Below are 12,500 nucleotides of genomic sequence, written 5' to 3'. Positions count from 1 at the left end.
CGTTGATGGTGGGTTGAGATGAAAGTTCAATCTTTGTCAATTGATTCTGATGTGGAATTGTGACCGTGGGAACATTTTACCCAGGATTATTTGACTCAAATTGGTGGCTCCTGAGAATTTAGTCTCCAGCCTTGAGATTTTGTACTGTTGACAAAAGAGATATTGAAAAATGGCTCAAGTCGTGTTGGATCTGGAAAATAACCACACAGGAAGGAAGCTACCCACAATGGCAATAAGGTTAGGCTTTTTAATTGAGGATTTTTTCATATATATTATCATCTTGAGCCTTTTATCGTGATTCCTACACAAATCCTTACATTTTTCTCAGCCATGCTCACAATGAGCTTGCGGTGCCTGTGCAGAAAACAGCTCCAAAATGCTAGCCTGCGAGCAGGGTCCCCAAGGGACTGGGGGTTGAAATTCAATCCTCAGCCACAGTCCCTTGACCTGCTCGAAGGCTACCACAATGTTTCATGGAGTGGCATCGATTAAGACAACCTACCTATGAAATGTTTGTAATCTAGCTGTGAATCCCGTAAATTCACATGAGCTATGTGGCCGACCGTTTCAAAGGAAGAAGGAATTTCGTTGATTTCAGCTGGTAAAACTGCCCTCAACACTTGTTCGGTCGTCCAATGTTCATAGCCTAAAATCAAATCGTAGCTCGTTTTTTCAGCACCGTGACTCTCCACAAATTCTCGCTCCTTATCACTTAAATTTTCCAACGATTTTTGTGGGTTAAGAAGAAGAATCTTTTTGTCTTTGATGCACTCATCTGACACAATGTTCCTCAAGCGAGGTTGATTTAGCAGACATTTGCTGAGGTTCTTCAAGAAAAGCGAACACTTCTTGGCTTCGATTCTCAGAGCAGGAAGATTTATGATAGTTTTAAAGGCTTCTTTGTTTAAGATCTTTGCTCCTTGAATTGTCGAAGGAGGTTGAAATAGAGAAGAAATCCCTGCTAATTTCTCCATATTTCGTACCTTTATATAATTGAGCCTACACTAAAACTGCGGTTTCTAAGAAAGTAGTAGTGTGGTTATATATGCTAAAATTTTCCCAGTCCCTGGCCGTTTTGATACAGTCATGGCGGAAGAAACTCGTTTAGCATTTCGGTTCTAAACGAGTTATGGCCGCTGATCTGCTGCAGCGTTTCCACCCACAGATTGAAAAATTTGTAGATGCCGTGCTGAGTAATGAAGGTTTTGGCGTTTGTGGAGAATTGCCAAAAGTCGTCGATCCAAAAACAAGGTAAGTAAGTAAGTAAGTAAAGTCTTTATTTCACGAGGGTGAGCACGAAATAGCCTGAGCTAGTAAACTTGAATACAAATACAAATACTATAGAAGCTACTAAACTATTTAAAAGATAAAATATAGCATTATATTAAATCATGTCACAATTCATGAAGTATTAACTTAAATAGAAAAATGATCAAGATTCTGCTGTTGTTTAAAAAAACTCATTCCACAATGCATTTTTTTAAAGAATCAACTGAGTCCCTTTGCCTTACAGGCAAAGATAAACGGTTCCATGCTTTGCAAGTTGTGACGGTAAAACTATTGCCTCCTTCTGTTTCGCGATTATACCTCGGAGAGCTTAGGTTAAAATTACAGTGTCTGGTTTATCTACTGTGGATGTTGCTGTTTAATTTAAGTAGATTATTTGGATAAACGGGGACGTCACCTTGTAATCGCTTATAAGCAATTATATATTTAGATATTCAAGTGTCTTTACAAAAAGGCAACCATTTCAGTGGAATAAACAAGGGACTGATGGTGCTAGAGGGGGGCCTTCAGAATCACTCTAGCTGCACGTTCTTGGAGCTTCAGGACCCGCCCAAGGCTTTCCTTATCACAATTAGTCCAGAGGACACTTGCATAATTAATTACCAGTATTTTGTTTTGTTATTTTTTGTAGCGTGTCTCATCCATGTGCTGCCATTAGAGCTTGTGATAGATTCAAAGTGTTAATTCCATATGCTGGTAGAAAATTAAAATGTATGTAGATGCATGCCACTGTTTATATGTTGTTACATGCTGACACACAGTATGTTATGTAACATTACATGTATGTATGTGCTGACTTCTTGGACTGACAAAAAAATATATTTTTGTCAGTTATTATTATGTATTATCCACCAAGGTCAAGTGGTAGTAGTCTCTAAAATAAGTTTGTTGGATATTTACATGTATTATTATGTACTCAACAAAATAATATGTTTCTGATTGGTCAATGAGGAATGCATAAATAGGTTATGGAGTGTAAAAGAGGTTATTTGTAGAATGCATTATGGAAGTTGCTATGGAAACAAAGCAATGCGCTGATTTTGTTGAGTAGTCAATAAATAAAAAAATTGGATGTACAGTACTTGCTCTTGCATTTTGTGATTTATGGCCACTCATGACGTTTTGAAAGTTCTCAAATTGCACTCACCTACAGCTCGTGCAATTTTGAGAACTTTCAAAACATCACTCATGCCCAATTATAATAAATCATAAAATGCACAAGCAAGTTCATACAGTTTCCTATACTTACTGGTGCAATGTAGAGATCTCCAGGTCACAGAATCTTTCAAGACTGCATGTGCTGGCCAAAACACCCCGACTAGGACTGTACAGCTGTATCTTCAGACTTTTACGCATTTAATAATTCTCCAAGTCACTTTCGTACAACAACATTCATTTCCTACCACCTAAACTCTGAGTCAAAGTACAATTACTCGCTTTATATGCGTTCAATTACATAAAAATTATTTGCTTTCCAGAGATCACAATCCCAGTAAACCCCCAAAGTAGCAACATTATGATATAACACAACCTTTTTTAGTTGTAATTTGACATTTTCCTTGTTTTCTATCATGTTACATGTACTTCAATACAGGTGTTTGAAATTACATAAATGACCTTAAGCTCACTTCATGCAATTTACACTTTGCCCCATGCACAAAAGTCTCGTACTGTTTCAATGACAGCTAAACCACAGCAATGTTTGTCAGGCAATTTCTCCGGTTGTCACTCCAGATGCTCATTCTCTGCCGGCAACTGTGTTCTCTACCTGTAATTCTGCCATCCAAGTTGTGATCAGGCTTTTCAAGGGAAGGGACCCAAAAAAGTAAGAGGAAAGGAAAGAAAAGCCTGACACAGGGCACTTGATCCAAGCCAATTACACCATCTTCTAAAACCACTCTAAGCATGGTCCAGGCCTGGCCTGGGAAATTAATGTAAGCCAATCATAATTTCTTCCAATCTTACAGCTGTCAGGTTTCTGTCTCATAGTAAGCTTGCCTATGTTTAATATTGCATATATTTCACGGTGGATAAGAGTTAAATTTTGCAAAAAATGATTGAATAATGTCTTGTTTGCAACTCAGTTTTTTGCCCTCATTTTATATTCCTTTCTAACAATTGCAGGGGAGGTGATTTTTAGCCAAACTCAACCAGATTTTCCTCCTGATTTCATATTTGGCTCACAAGACCTAGAGTTTGTTCCTGACATTCGTGAACTCAAGGTATTCATCTTAACCCATTGACTCCTGGGGGTTCCCCATTGACGAGTAAAATCATCTGGTATAAGACAGAGTAAAATGCTAAGTATGGCTGCTTTATGCCGGTTTAGGGGTGAATGGATTAAGGAGGCTCGAACCAGTTTCAATGCTTCCAATTGACGGCCGTATTAGAAGGATGGGAACCACAACATTGTATCATGTATTGGCAATGTTGTGGTACCAAATGAAACACAAATTATTGCTGAACAAGATACAGTCATTATTGTGACATAATATGTCACCGTGGAAATGGGCAAGCCTTGCAAAAACACCCTTTATTTTGTCTTTAGTTGGTTATATCTGAAAAACGAACTAGGTGATCCCCATTTTTTATTTCTGAAAAGTAAGCAGAAGGGCATGATGAAACTTTCTGTACAGTTTAAAATTGTCTAGTGGATTCAGAGCCACCTTAACCCAATGATTCGTTCACGTGCGCTGTTTTGTTAGGCAAGATAACTTGGGAAATTTTCGAGGTTTTGCATTGGAAAGCGAGCGTTAAAAATAAACCATATGCGCAGTAAATGTACACAAGATACTGAGTTCTAGAATTAAGTTCACCTTGAAGAAGAAACAGTGAACTTCCAGATGATGTAAAAATATTGCTAAAAAGTGATTGAAAACACGTCCTAAGGCTCAACTGAAAATGTAAAGGTAGAATTTTCGAAGCAGCGCGCGTTAAGCATTCAAGAAAGTTTTTGATCGCTAACTAAACAAAGCGCTTGAAAAATATATATTATAACTAAAAATATGCCTTGTGCAATTTACAGTTAAATCTAACCACTCAATGGATAAAAATTTCTTGAAATTTATTCCAATCGCTTTGTTTTCTTGCAGGTATAAGTGCAAAAATTATGCCCAAACGCCGCTGCCGAAACAAAATTTCACGAGGAGCTTTCTGTTTGTCGAAATACACGTGCACAAAACCGCAAGATTAATTTAGTTAATTGATCACTATCATGTTTCATGAGAGAACAAACAAGGTCAAATTGTGTACAAAAGTGCTCTTTCGAAAACTTTCACTGAAAGATAACTTACAAAACACAAGAAAACCAACAGAGAAAATCGCTGGAGGTATTCTCGCATTTACGGAATATAAACGCACGATCGGATTGATTTATTTGTTGAAGACACTGATCTTCCGAGGTATGCCGAAGGTGAAAATTCCTTCGATTACCAATTTATGTTAGGACAAAAAAAACTTGTTATTTGCAAAAAATCCATCGGTTGATCAATATAAAGCTAAATTCCGGAGCAAATCAATGCCCATTATGACGTTAATTGCTACGAAGGCCTTTAATTCTGCGCGGCTTACTCCATGAAAAAAGGTAATGCGCCCGGGGGTTTTAACAGTTTTTGACAGGCATACCTACTCGTTTCGTTTACCATTAATTCCCATAGATCATCTCCTATGAAAACTAGGAAAAATATTTAATTCATTCTGATTATCTAATACGAAATACCGAGCAGTGGCTGCCACGAAATCTGGAACTTGAATACTATCGAGCTGATCATTCCAGCGAGCTTCTTGTTTATCATCGGTCTCTAGGTTTTCACCGTCTTCTTCGTCACTTTTAAAGCCATCTAAATCAAAATTTTTGTTTCTAATATCCCCTCCTCTTACAGGAAAACCATAAAAGATCCCTTAGATCCCTAGATCCTCCGAATCCGAAAAAAAAAAAGCATGAATATCCCCATCGTTCGGTGCGCTATCTGGCGCATCGGCTGTTGTTTTCGCGTAATTTGATCGCGCGATCGAAAGGGCAAAAAGCCAGCCCTTGTGGGGTCTCTTATCAGCTGTCAAAATATGCTCACAACACGGCAAATGATTGGTCAATTATCCTTCTAAATCTCCATAACAACAAAAAATTTAGATTTCCTAAGGGAGACTGGGTAGAGGCCTAAGATCAACTCCGATCAAGACGCCATTTTGTGCGGCCGGTTTTGGCCGGTTTAGGTATTTCAGGGGTCATCGCGCGCGGCCGGTTTTGGCCGGTTTAGGTGTCAATGGGTAAAATTAATTAATTAATTTTGTTTTTTTTTTTTATGTAGCTCTGAATTCTCTCGACAGACTCTTTTTTAAACTTTGTGACAGAAAGTTTCATCGTGGCCTTCTAATCACTTTTTAGCAATAAAAAAGGGGGGTCACCCAGTTTGTGTTTGAGACATGAGCAACTAAATCCAAAATAATGTTTTTGCTGGGCTTTCCCATTGGTAAGTTATTACATCACAATAATGATCACATCTTGTTTGGAAATAATCGGTGTTTCATGTGGTACCATAACATTGCTTTTACGTGATACAGTGTTGTAGCGTTATTCGATCTAAACAGAGAGTCTTCTAAATGTTGAAACCCTTTCGAGCCTCCTTAAATACTGGATTACAAAGCAAATTTTGGGTTAGACTAAACCTATTTTAAATTAACAAAATTACATGGTATTTCATGTTATTAAGGTGCAATGTACATCTGTTTAAAATTAATATGTCATAATTATAACAATGATAAGAATAATTTAATAATGTTGATGAGTTGAATGTAATTTAACCGAATGAATAACAGGAGCACTTATTTGCTTGGTGTGGTTGGCGGTGTTGTCTGGTTGGTGCATGTGCCGTGATTTCATGCTTTTGTTTACTTTAAGGCATAACCGTGATGTAGTAGTTGTGTTAAGTAACTTAAAAAGCATGTTTCTATAACATTGTTTAGTGGTTATTTCCCCTTTCCTCCCGTCTCCCTCTTTTCAATGTGTAATGGGCGTCTGTCTCCCGTGCTGTGTGGGGGCTCATGGCTGGGTTGTCTTGATTTCTCAGCCATGGGAGCTGAGTATCCATCTGGGATCTAGCTACCAATAGTGGAATCATCTTTTTTTTACACAAAATTTAATATTAATGTCATATCAAATATTTTTCATCTTTTAATGATATAATCATGCTTGGTTTCCCTTAGTCATTAGAAAACTGGGATGCGAATGATCCACAGAGCTTACTAAAACTGATAAAAGAGCTTATCGGTCAGTACAAAGAATACCAACGAAAACAAGTGGAGCACATGCCTAGGATAAATTTTGAATACACCACCCTTGAAGCTGACAGTAAATATCCTGACTTTGAAGTGCATGTCATGAAAGGTCAACAGGTGAGAAATAATTACATGGAGAATACAGTGAAAACATTTCCTGAACTTTAAGTCAAAGATCTTCAAGGATCTTCATCACGATCAAGGTGTAAAACAATGTAAATGAAACTAATCCTTTCTCCCAATAAAGCACCAAGGAGCTTACAAGAACTCTTTGAGGAGTTTTTTGCACATTCAAGACAAGACACCTATTATCAAAAAAACTAACAACCATAATGAATTTAAACTATTTGATAGACTTGATAATTTAAAGGTAGACATACTTTATTAAGGTTGGGGTTAGAGTAATAGTGGAATTCAGAAATGTTGGTCTTAGAGGAAAGGAAAAACTGGTGCATTGCATGGGAGCAAAACCTCTTTGAGCAGACTAGAAAGGAAAGGAACTTAATCTAGTCTTCTAGCACTGGAGCCCTAATTGGCGACATTGTAAACTGAAATCAACAAATTGATGCAAATCAGATCGAAATGTTGGTTTTGAGGAGAGAGGAAAACCAGAGTACCTGGAGAAAAACATCTCAGAGCAGTGTAGAGAACCAACAAACTCAACCCACATATGACAGAGAGTCTGGGAATTGAACCCACACGGCGTTGGTGGGAAGCGAGTGCTCTAGAGAATGAAAGAAGCAACAAAAACATCTTTTCTCCAGTCCAGGAATTGAACCTGCAGTCTTGGACAAAACTCATTGTGAATGTGTCTACTCCCTGCCCCCCTCCCCCTACCATTTCAGTGTTGGTTAAGAAATGGCTGAAGGCTTGTATTTTGCAAAGTATTTGCATCACATTATCAACATTGGTATTGAGGGAAGAGGGGGGAAAGGAGAACCAAATATACTTTGTGAGTGTGGGTCATGGAAAGCAAAACACCCTCAGCACTGCACAAACCCTACTTTTTGAAAGAGAATCCTCACTCAACAAGGGCCTAAATACGAATCTTCCAAAACCCTCAAAATCCTCCAAGATCATTGAGGATTTTGAAGTTTATAATAGCCCAAATCTGTGATGTCTATGTGATCTTTTTAGGATCCTGCATTAATGGATCCCTGTCTATAGATGGGATGCAGGGATGGCGCAGTGGTGAGAGCACTCGCCTCCCACCAATGTGGCCCGGGTTCGATTTCCAGACTCGGCATCATATGTGGGTTGAGTTTGTTGGTTCTCTACTCTGCACCGTGGGAGGGACGGTGGCCTCATGGTTAGTGTGCTCGACTCCGGATCGAGTTGTCCGGGTTCGGGGCCTGGCCGGGGACATTGTGTTGTGTTCTTGGGCAAGACACTTTACTCTCACGGTGCTTCTCTCCACCCAGGTGTATAAATGGGTACCGGCGTAATGCTGGGGGTAACCCTGCGATGGACTAGCATCCCATCCAGGGGGAAGCATAAATACTCCAAGTCGCTTCATGCTACGGAAACCGGAGATAAGCGCCGGCCTTAATGGGCCTTTACCTTTACCTTACCTACTCTGCACCGAGAGGTTTTCTCCGGGTACTCCGGTTTCCCCTCTCGTCAAAAACCAAAAATTTGATTTGATTTGCGTTAACTTGTTAATTTCAATTTACAGTGTCCCCGATTAGTGCTCTATGGCGCTAGAAGATTAGACACTTAAATAAAGTTCCTTTCCTTTCCTTTCCTTTCCTTTCTATAGATGTAAACGAAAGCCCTGAAAATCTTGCCAGTATCCTTACAATGACTTGTCTCAATGCACTATCACTGAACAAAGGGGTTAACGAGTCTTTGAGTGGGCCTAGACTTGATTAACCCATTCACCCCTGAGGCAGACCCCATTGACGAATAAATCAACTGGCACAAAGACAGTAAAACCTGTACGTTTTACTCTCAGGGTTCAACGAAGGGGGTTAAGATTCTTACATGAAGCTACTGCAGATCTTTCAAACATCACGAAGTTCTTTTGAACTGTTTTCCACTGGGGATAGTTTTAGACAATCTCCTTCAATAAGGTGTTGAAATGTGAAAAGTTTTTAGAAAATGTCTGCAAATACCTTTGCACCCACAAATAAATTACTTGTATGTTATTGTTTACAATTATAATTTTTATAATATTTTTGTCAGGCCTCTGATATTGTGGTCAACTTCATGATCAAGCTGCCAGTCGACCTTAGTGACGTGCCACCTTATATGATAAAGGTGATTATAATATTAATAATGATAGTAGTAAGTGAAAAAAATAAGTGGTTGCAGTTTGAGAACATTAGTTCACTTGGGAACTGCTTTGTCTAAACCAAACTTTTTCCAATTTACTCCTGAACTGCCCCACATTGACGTGCAAAATCGTCTTGCATTAGACACAGTAAAATCTAGAAGTCTCACTCCTAGGAGACAGTTAAAAGAGACGTCAATGTAGAGCTGGATGCAGAGGTTGTTAACCCATTGACTCCAAAATACCAGATTTAGTCATGTTAGGAAGCCCAAAACCCTACGCTGCATACTAAACTAGATCACATGTTTTTAATAATCATTCATTACTGTTGTCTTTGCAGGAGTGTCCAGGGGAGGACATGGCATGCCTGTTTGTATCTTATGCCTCTATGAATGGTGACAATGTCACACCAACACTTCTGTTATCTCCAAGGGTAGAAAGGTAATGAAATGAATAAATTTGCAAGGTCTGTCGGAGCATCATTAAGCCATTCACCCCTAAAGCTGCTCCAATTGACGATTAAAATCGTCTGGCATTAGACGGAGTAAAATCTATTATGTCTCACTCTTAGGAGTGAATGGGTTAAATATATTATAATTACAATTCTTTTTAGATGCACACTGCCCTCAGAGTAGCAGGGTTGATGCAGTGGTTAGAGGTGACTGTTGGCTTTTTGTTTTCTACCAATTTTTTACAGGTTTAATAATTATTGGAAGACTCATTTTTTTTATGTGGGTTTAGTTTGTTGGTTCTTTGTTCTGCCCTGGGAGGTTTTTCTCCAGGTACTCTAGTTTTCCTTTCTCATCAAATTTGATCTGTTCTACTTGATTTGATTCGCTGTCTCCCAAATTGTAATATTAGAGCAGTCATTCCTTTGCCCAGATGTACTGTATGCATAACATAAGACTTATCATTTTACATTGTATATGCCGTGGTTCAGGTATTTAGACAAAGAAAAACCACAACTAAACTCTGGTTTGAAAAACATTAAACCAAGAAAATATTTGACGTTGCAGGTCATTTTGTTCCTTAGGTTAATTTGAAACCAAACTAGGCCATTTTGTTTCAACCTACCGGTAGGTCAACTTGTTTCAACCTGAATCAAGTTGTTTCAACCTAGGTCAATTTGGGACAGGTACAAACACAGGTCATTGTTTTAACAATACAGAAACAACCTTGGACAAAAAAGTTGGGAAGATAGCATCACTTTTGAGATAGCCCCCTCCCCCTTATCAATGTTGGATTTTGCACCAAACAAAATGGTGACGTTTCTTCCAACATTGAATATGGGGGAGGGGTGCCACAAGAGCATGCTCTTTCCCAAATAGTACAGCCAATAGTTAGAATAATCGAATTACATGTAGGTGTGAAGTGAAGTGATCCGCGCAACGTTCCCAACAACTTTTGACCAGGACTGTAGGCCTAACAAATGTTTTTAGGCCTAATGTTATCATTTGTATATGGTTAGGGTTTTAGTTAGGCCTAAGCTTTAATGAATATTTAGGGTACTTTCTGCAGACATTCCAACCCCTTTTGAAGGAAACTAGAGGTTTTTTTTAGCGGCAAATGTGCTCACGTGAGCACCTAAGGTGCAAGCCTGTAGGGGGGTCGGGGGGTACCCCCCACCCAGCAAATTTTTGCAAATTTAGTTTCTCTCAAGTGGCATTTCCTGCATTTGACATCATTTGTGTGGTATTCTGTAAGGCAGAAATACTTGTCCACCATCTTTGGAGCTACTAAATGGAGCAAGACTGCTTGCCTTAATAATATGAGTTTGCACAACACGGGGTGTTCAATGGAGAGACTGAGCGAGTCATTATAGGATAAGAAAGTGTAATGTAACATTTTGCATTCAGATCGCAAAAAATACTTAAGATAAGGAATTTTTTCCTTGTCTTCAGAACTTCATGATAAATCGGGAGAATCTGATAAAAATCGGGAGAGCAGGAGGCAATACATCAAATCAGGAGGGTTGGAATGTCTGTCTTGATTGGTAAAACAATGACCTTTGACCTGTGTTTGTACCTGCCCCAAATTGACCTTGGTTGAAACAAGTTGAAACGTAGGTTGAAACAAAATGGCCTAGTTTGGTTGCAAATTAACCAAATGTCCTGCAACATAATAATCTGATGTTGTGATAATGAATTGATAAACATTATGATGAAAGTGCCTATAATGGGAGTTTTTAATATGATCATGATGGGCACTATTGATGATGGTTATCATGACTGATTTTTGTCATAAATATTGTTCTTTGTTGCTGTCCCAGAGCATTTGGTGGCTCCAGTAGTCTGCGCATCCCCCACTGGGGAGGTGTGCATGGATGCCTATTGGAGTATCTACCTCTCATTCAAGAACTTTTTGAGGCAAAGGTTAGACTAAGTGGACCGTTATCAAAAATCGAATCATGGTTGTTGATTCAGGTTCAGATGTGACAACTGATTATTCGCATTCAAACACACCTCACTAAATATGGAAATATTCAGAGATTTGTAACCCTGTCTCATTTTTTGTTTGCTTATTCATGCTATAAACCATAACAAGAAATACATGCATAATACACACTGTATGGAATTGTATGGCAACACAGGAGAAAAAAGAACAGTTAAATTGTGTGGAAACCTTCATTTAAAATATCAAATCATTTTGTTTTGCAACTTGAACAATAAATTCAATAATGTTCTTATTCATTAAACTATTATTTATTATTGTGATGTGATCTACATCTGTGCTGATTGGCCTGGACTTTAGCATAATAATAATTGTCACAGACTGTTAATGATGAACTCCCTTTTCTGCTTGCTTTGTAAGGTTGAACAAGTTTGTCAGGCATACCAGAAAAGACGTGAATATGTTGCTGCATTTCTGAGTGCTTTTGGAAGGTAGGAGTCACTGTAAAAGATAACTGTTACTTCTCCTTCTACACAGGATCTTCATATCATTGAGAGATGTGGGAATGTGAGACAGACAGAACCCATTTTCATATTTGCTGAGGGACTTTGCCTTCAAGTGAGAGTGATTGCAGAGAGTTATTGATATTGTGAAGATGTTTATTTATAGAAATTCTCAGAAAAGCTGTATCCATTGACACCTGAATCACCCCCATTGACGAGTAATATCGTCTAGCATTAGGCAGAGCAAAATCTGTTAATAAACACGAGTCAAACCCTTAAGCTTCCAATAATATTGTTGGTTCTGATGCTCTGCCACTAAGCCACAAGGAGACTGGTAATTAGTGAGAGCTTGGTCACTAAGCTACAGGAGACATACTTCAGGACTGTGTGATCATAGTTAATCGAGGGACTGGTTATGAAACCTTAGAACTTTCAAAAGCGAGAACAGTGTTGTTGCAATCGATGTTGAATTGACCATGACCCTGGACAATCTTTTGTTTTTGCTTCGCACGGGTTCGCAAATTAGTTGCGCATAATTTAATCGAAGGATTTGATTGGTTATCTTCTCGAAAAAAGGCGTGTTTTGTGCAGGGTCAAGGCCAAAAATACAAACAAAAACATGAAACAAAGGAACTTGTCCAGTTTCATAACCATCTCTATGCATTAACTATGGTGTGATGTTAGCTGAGATGGTCAACTGGTAATAATACATGTAACTATTGTAATAAGATTAAAAATAATAATTATAATAATAATTGTAATAATTAATTTTG

At 38.4% G+C, this 12,500-nt stretch overlaps 2 protein-coding genes across 2 annotated transcripts in view; one reads left to right on the top strand and one right to left on the bottom strand.

Moving 5' to 3' along the window:
• Positions 1-1,012, bottom strand: part of LOC138027216 (uncharacterized) — a 4,720-nt gene extending 3,708 nt beyond the window's left edge. The window contains exon 1 of the mRNA XM_068874767.1: positions 503-1,012. Within this exon, the coding sequence (XP_068730868.1) occupies positions 503-974 (472 nt within the window). The 5' untranslated portion in view covers positions 975-1,012. The remainder of the gene's footprint in view (positions 1-502) is intronic.
• Positions 1,013-1,068: 56 nt separating this feature from the next.
• The window catches only part of LOC138027944 (BRISC and BRCA1-A complex member 2-like), a 15,869-nt gene continuing 4,437 nt past the window's right edge, over positions 1,069-12,500 (top strand). Inside the window, exons 1-8 of the mRNA XM_068875574.1 lie at positions 1,069-1,251; positions 1,919-1,998; positions 3,412-3,509; positions 6,490-6,678; positions 8,746-8,820; positions 9,174-9,274; positions 11,103-11,205; positions 11,645-11,715. Of these exons, the coding sequence (XP_068731675.1) occupies positions 1,130-1,251; positions 1,919-1,998; positions 3,412-3,509; positions 6,490-6,678; positions 8,746-8,820; positions 9,174-9,274; positions 11,103-11,205; positions 11,645-11,715 (839 nt within the window). The 5' untranslated portion in view covers positions 1,069-1,129. The remainder of the gene's footprint in view (positions 1,252-1,918; positions 1,999-3,411; positions 3,510-6,489; positions 6,679-8,745; positions 8,821-9,173; positions 9,275-11,102; positions 11,206-11,644; positions 11,716-12,500) is intronic.

The sequence above is a fragment of the Montipora capricornis genome, chromosome 12 (genome assembly GCF_036669925.1).
Source record: "Montipora capricornis isolate CH-2021 chromosome 12, ASM3666992v2, whole genome shotgun sequence".
In the NCBI taxonomy this organism is placed as follows: domain Eukaryota; kingdom Metazoa; phylum Cnidaria; class Anthozoa; order Scleractinia; family Acroporidae; genus Montipora; species Montipora capricornis.
This window is presented reverse-complemented; position numbering and strand designations above follow the sequence as displayed.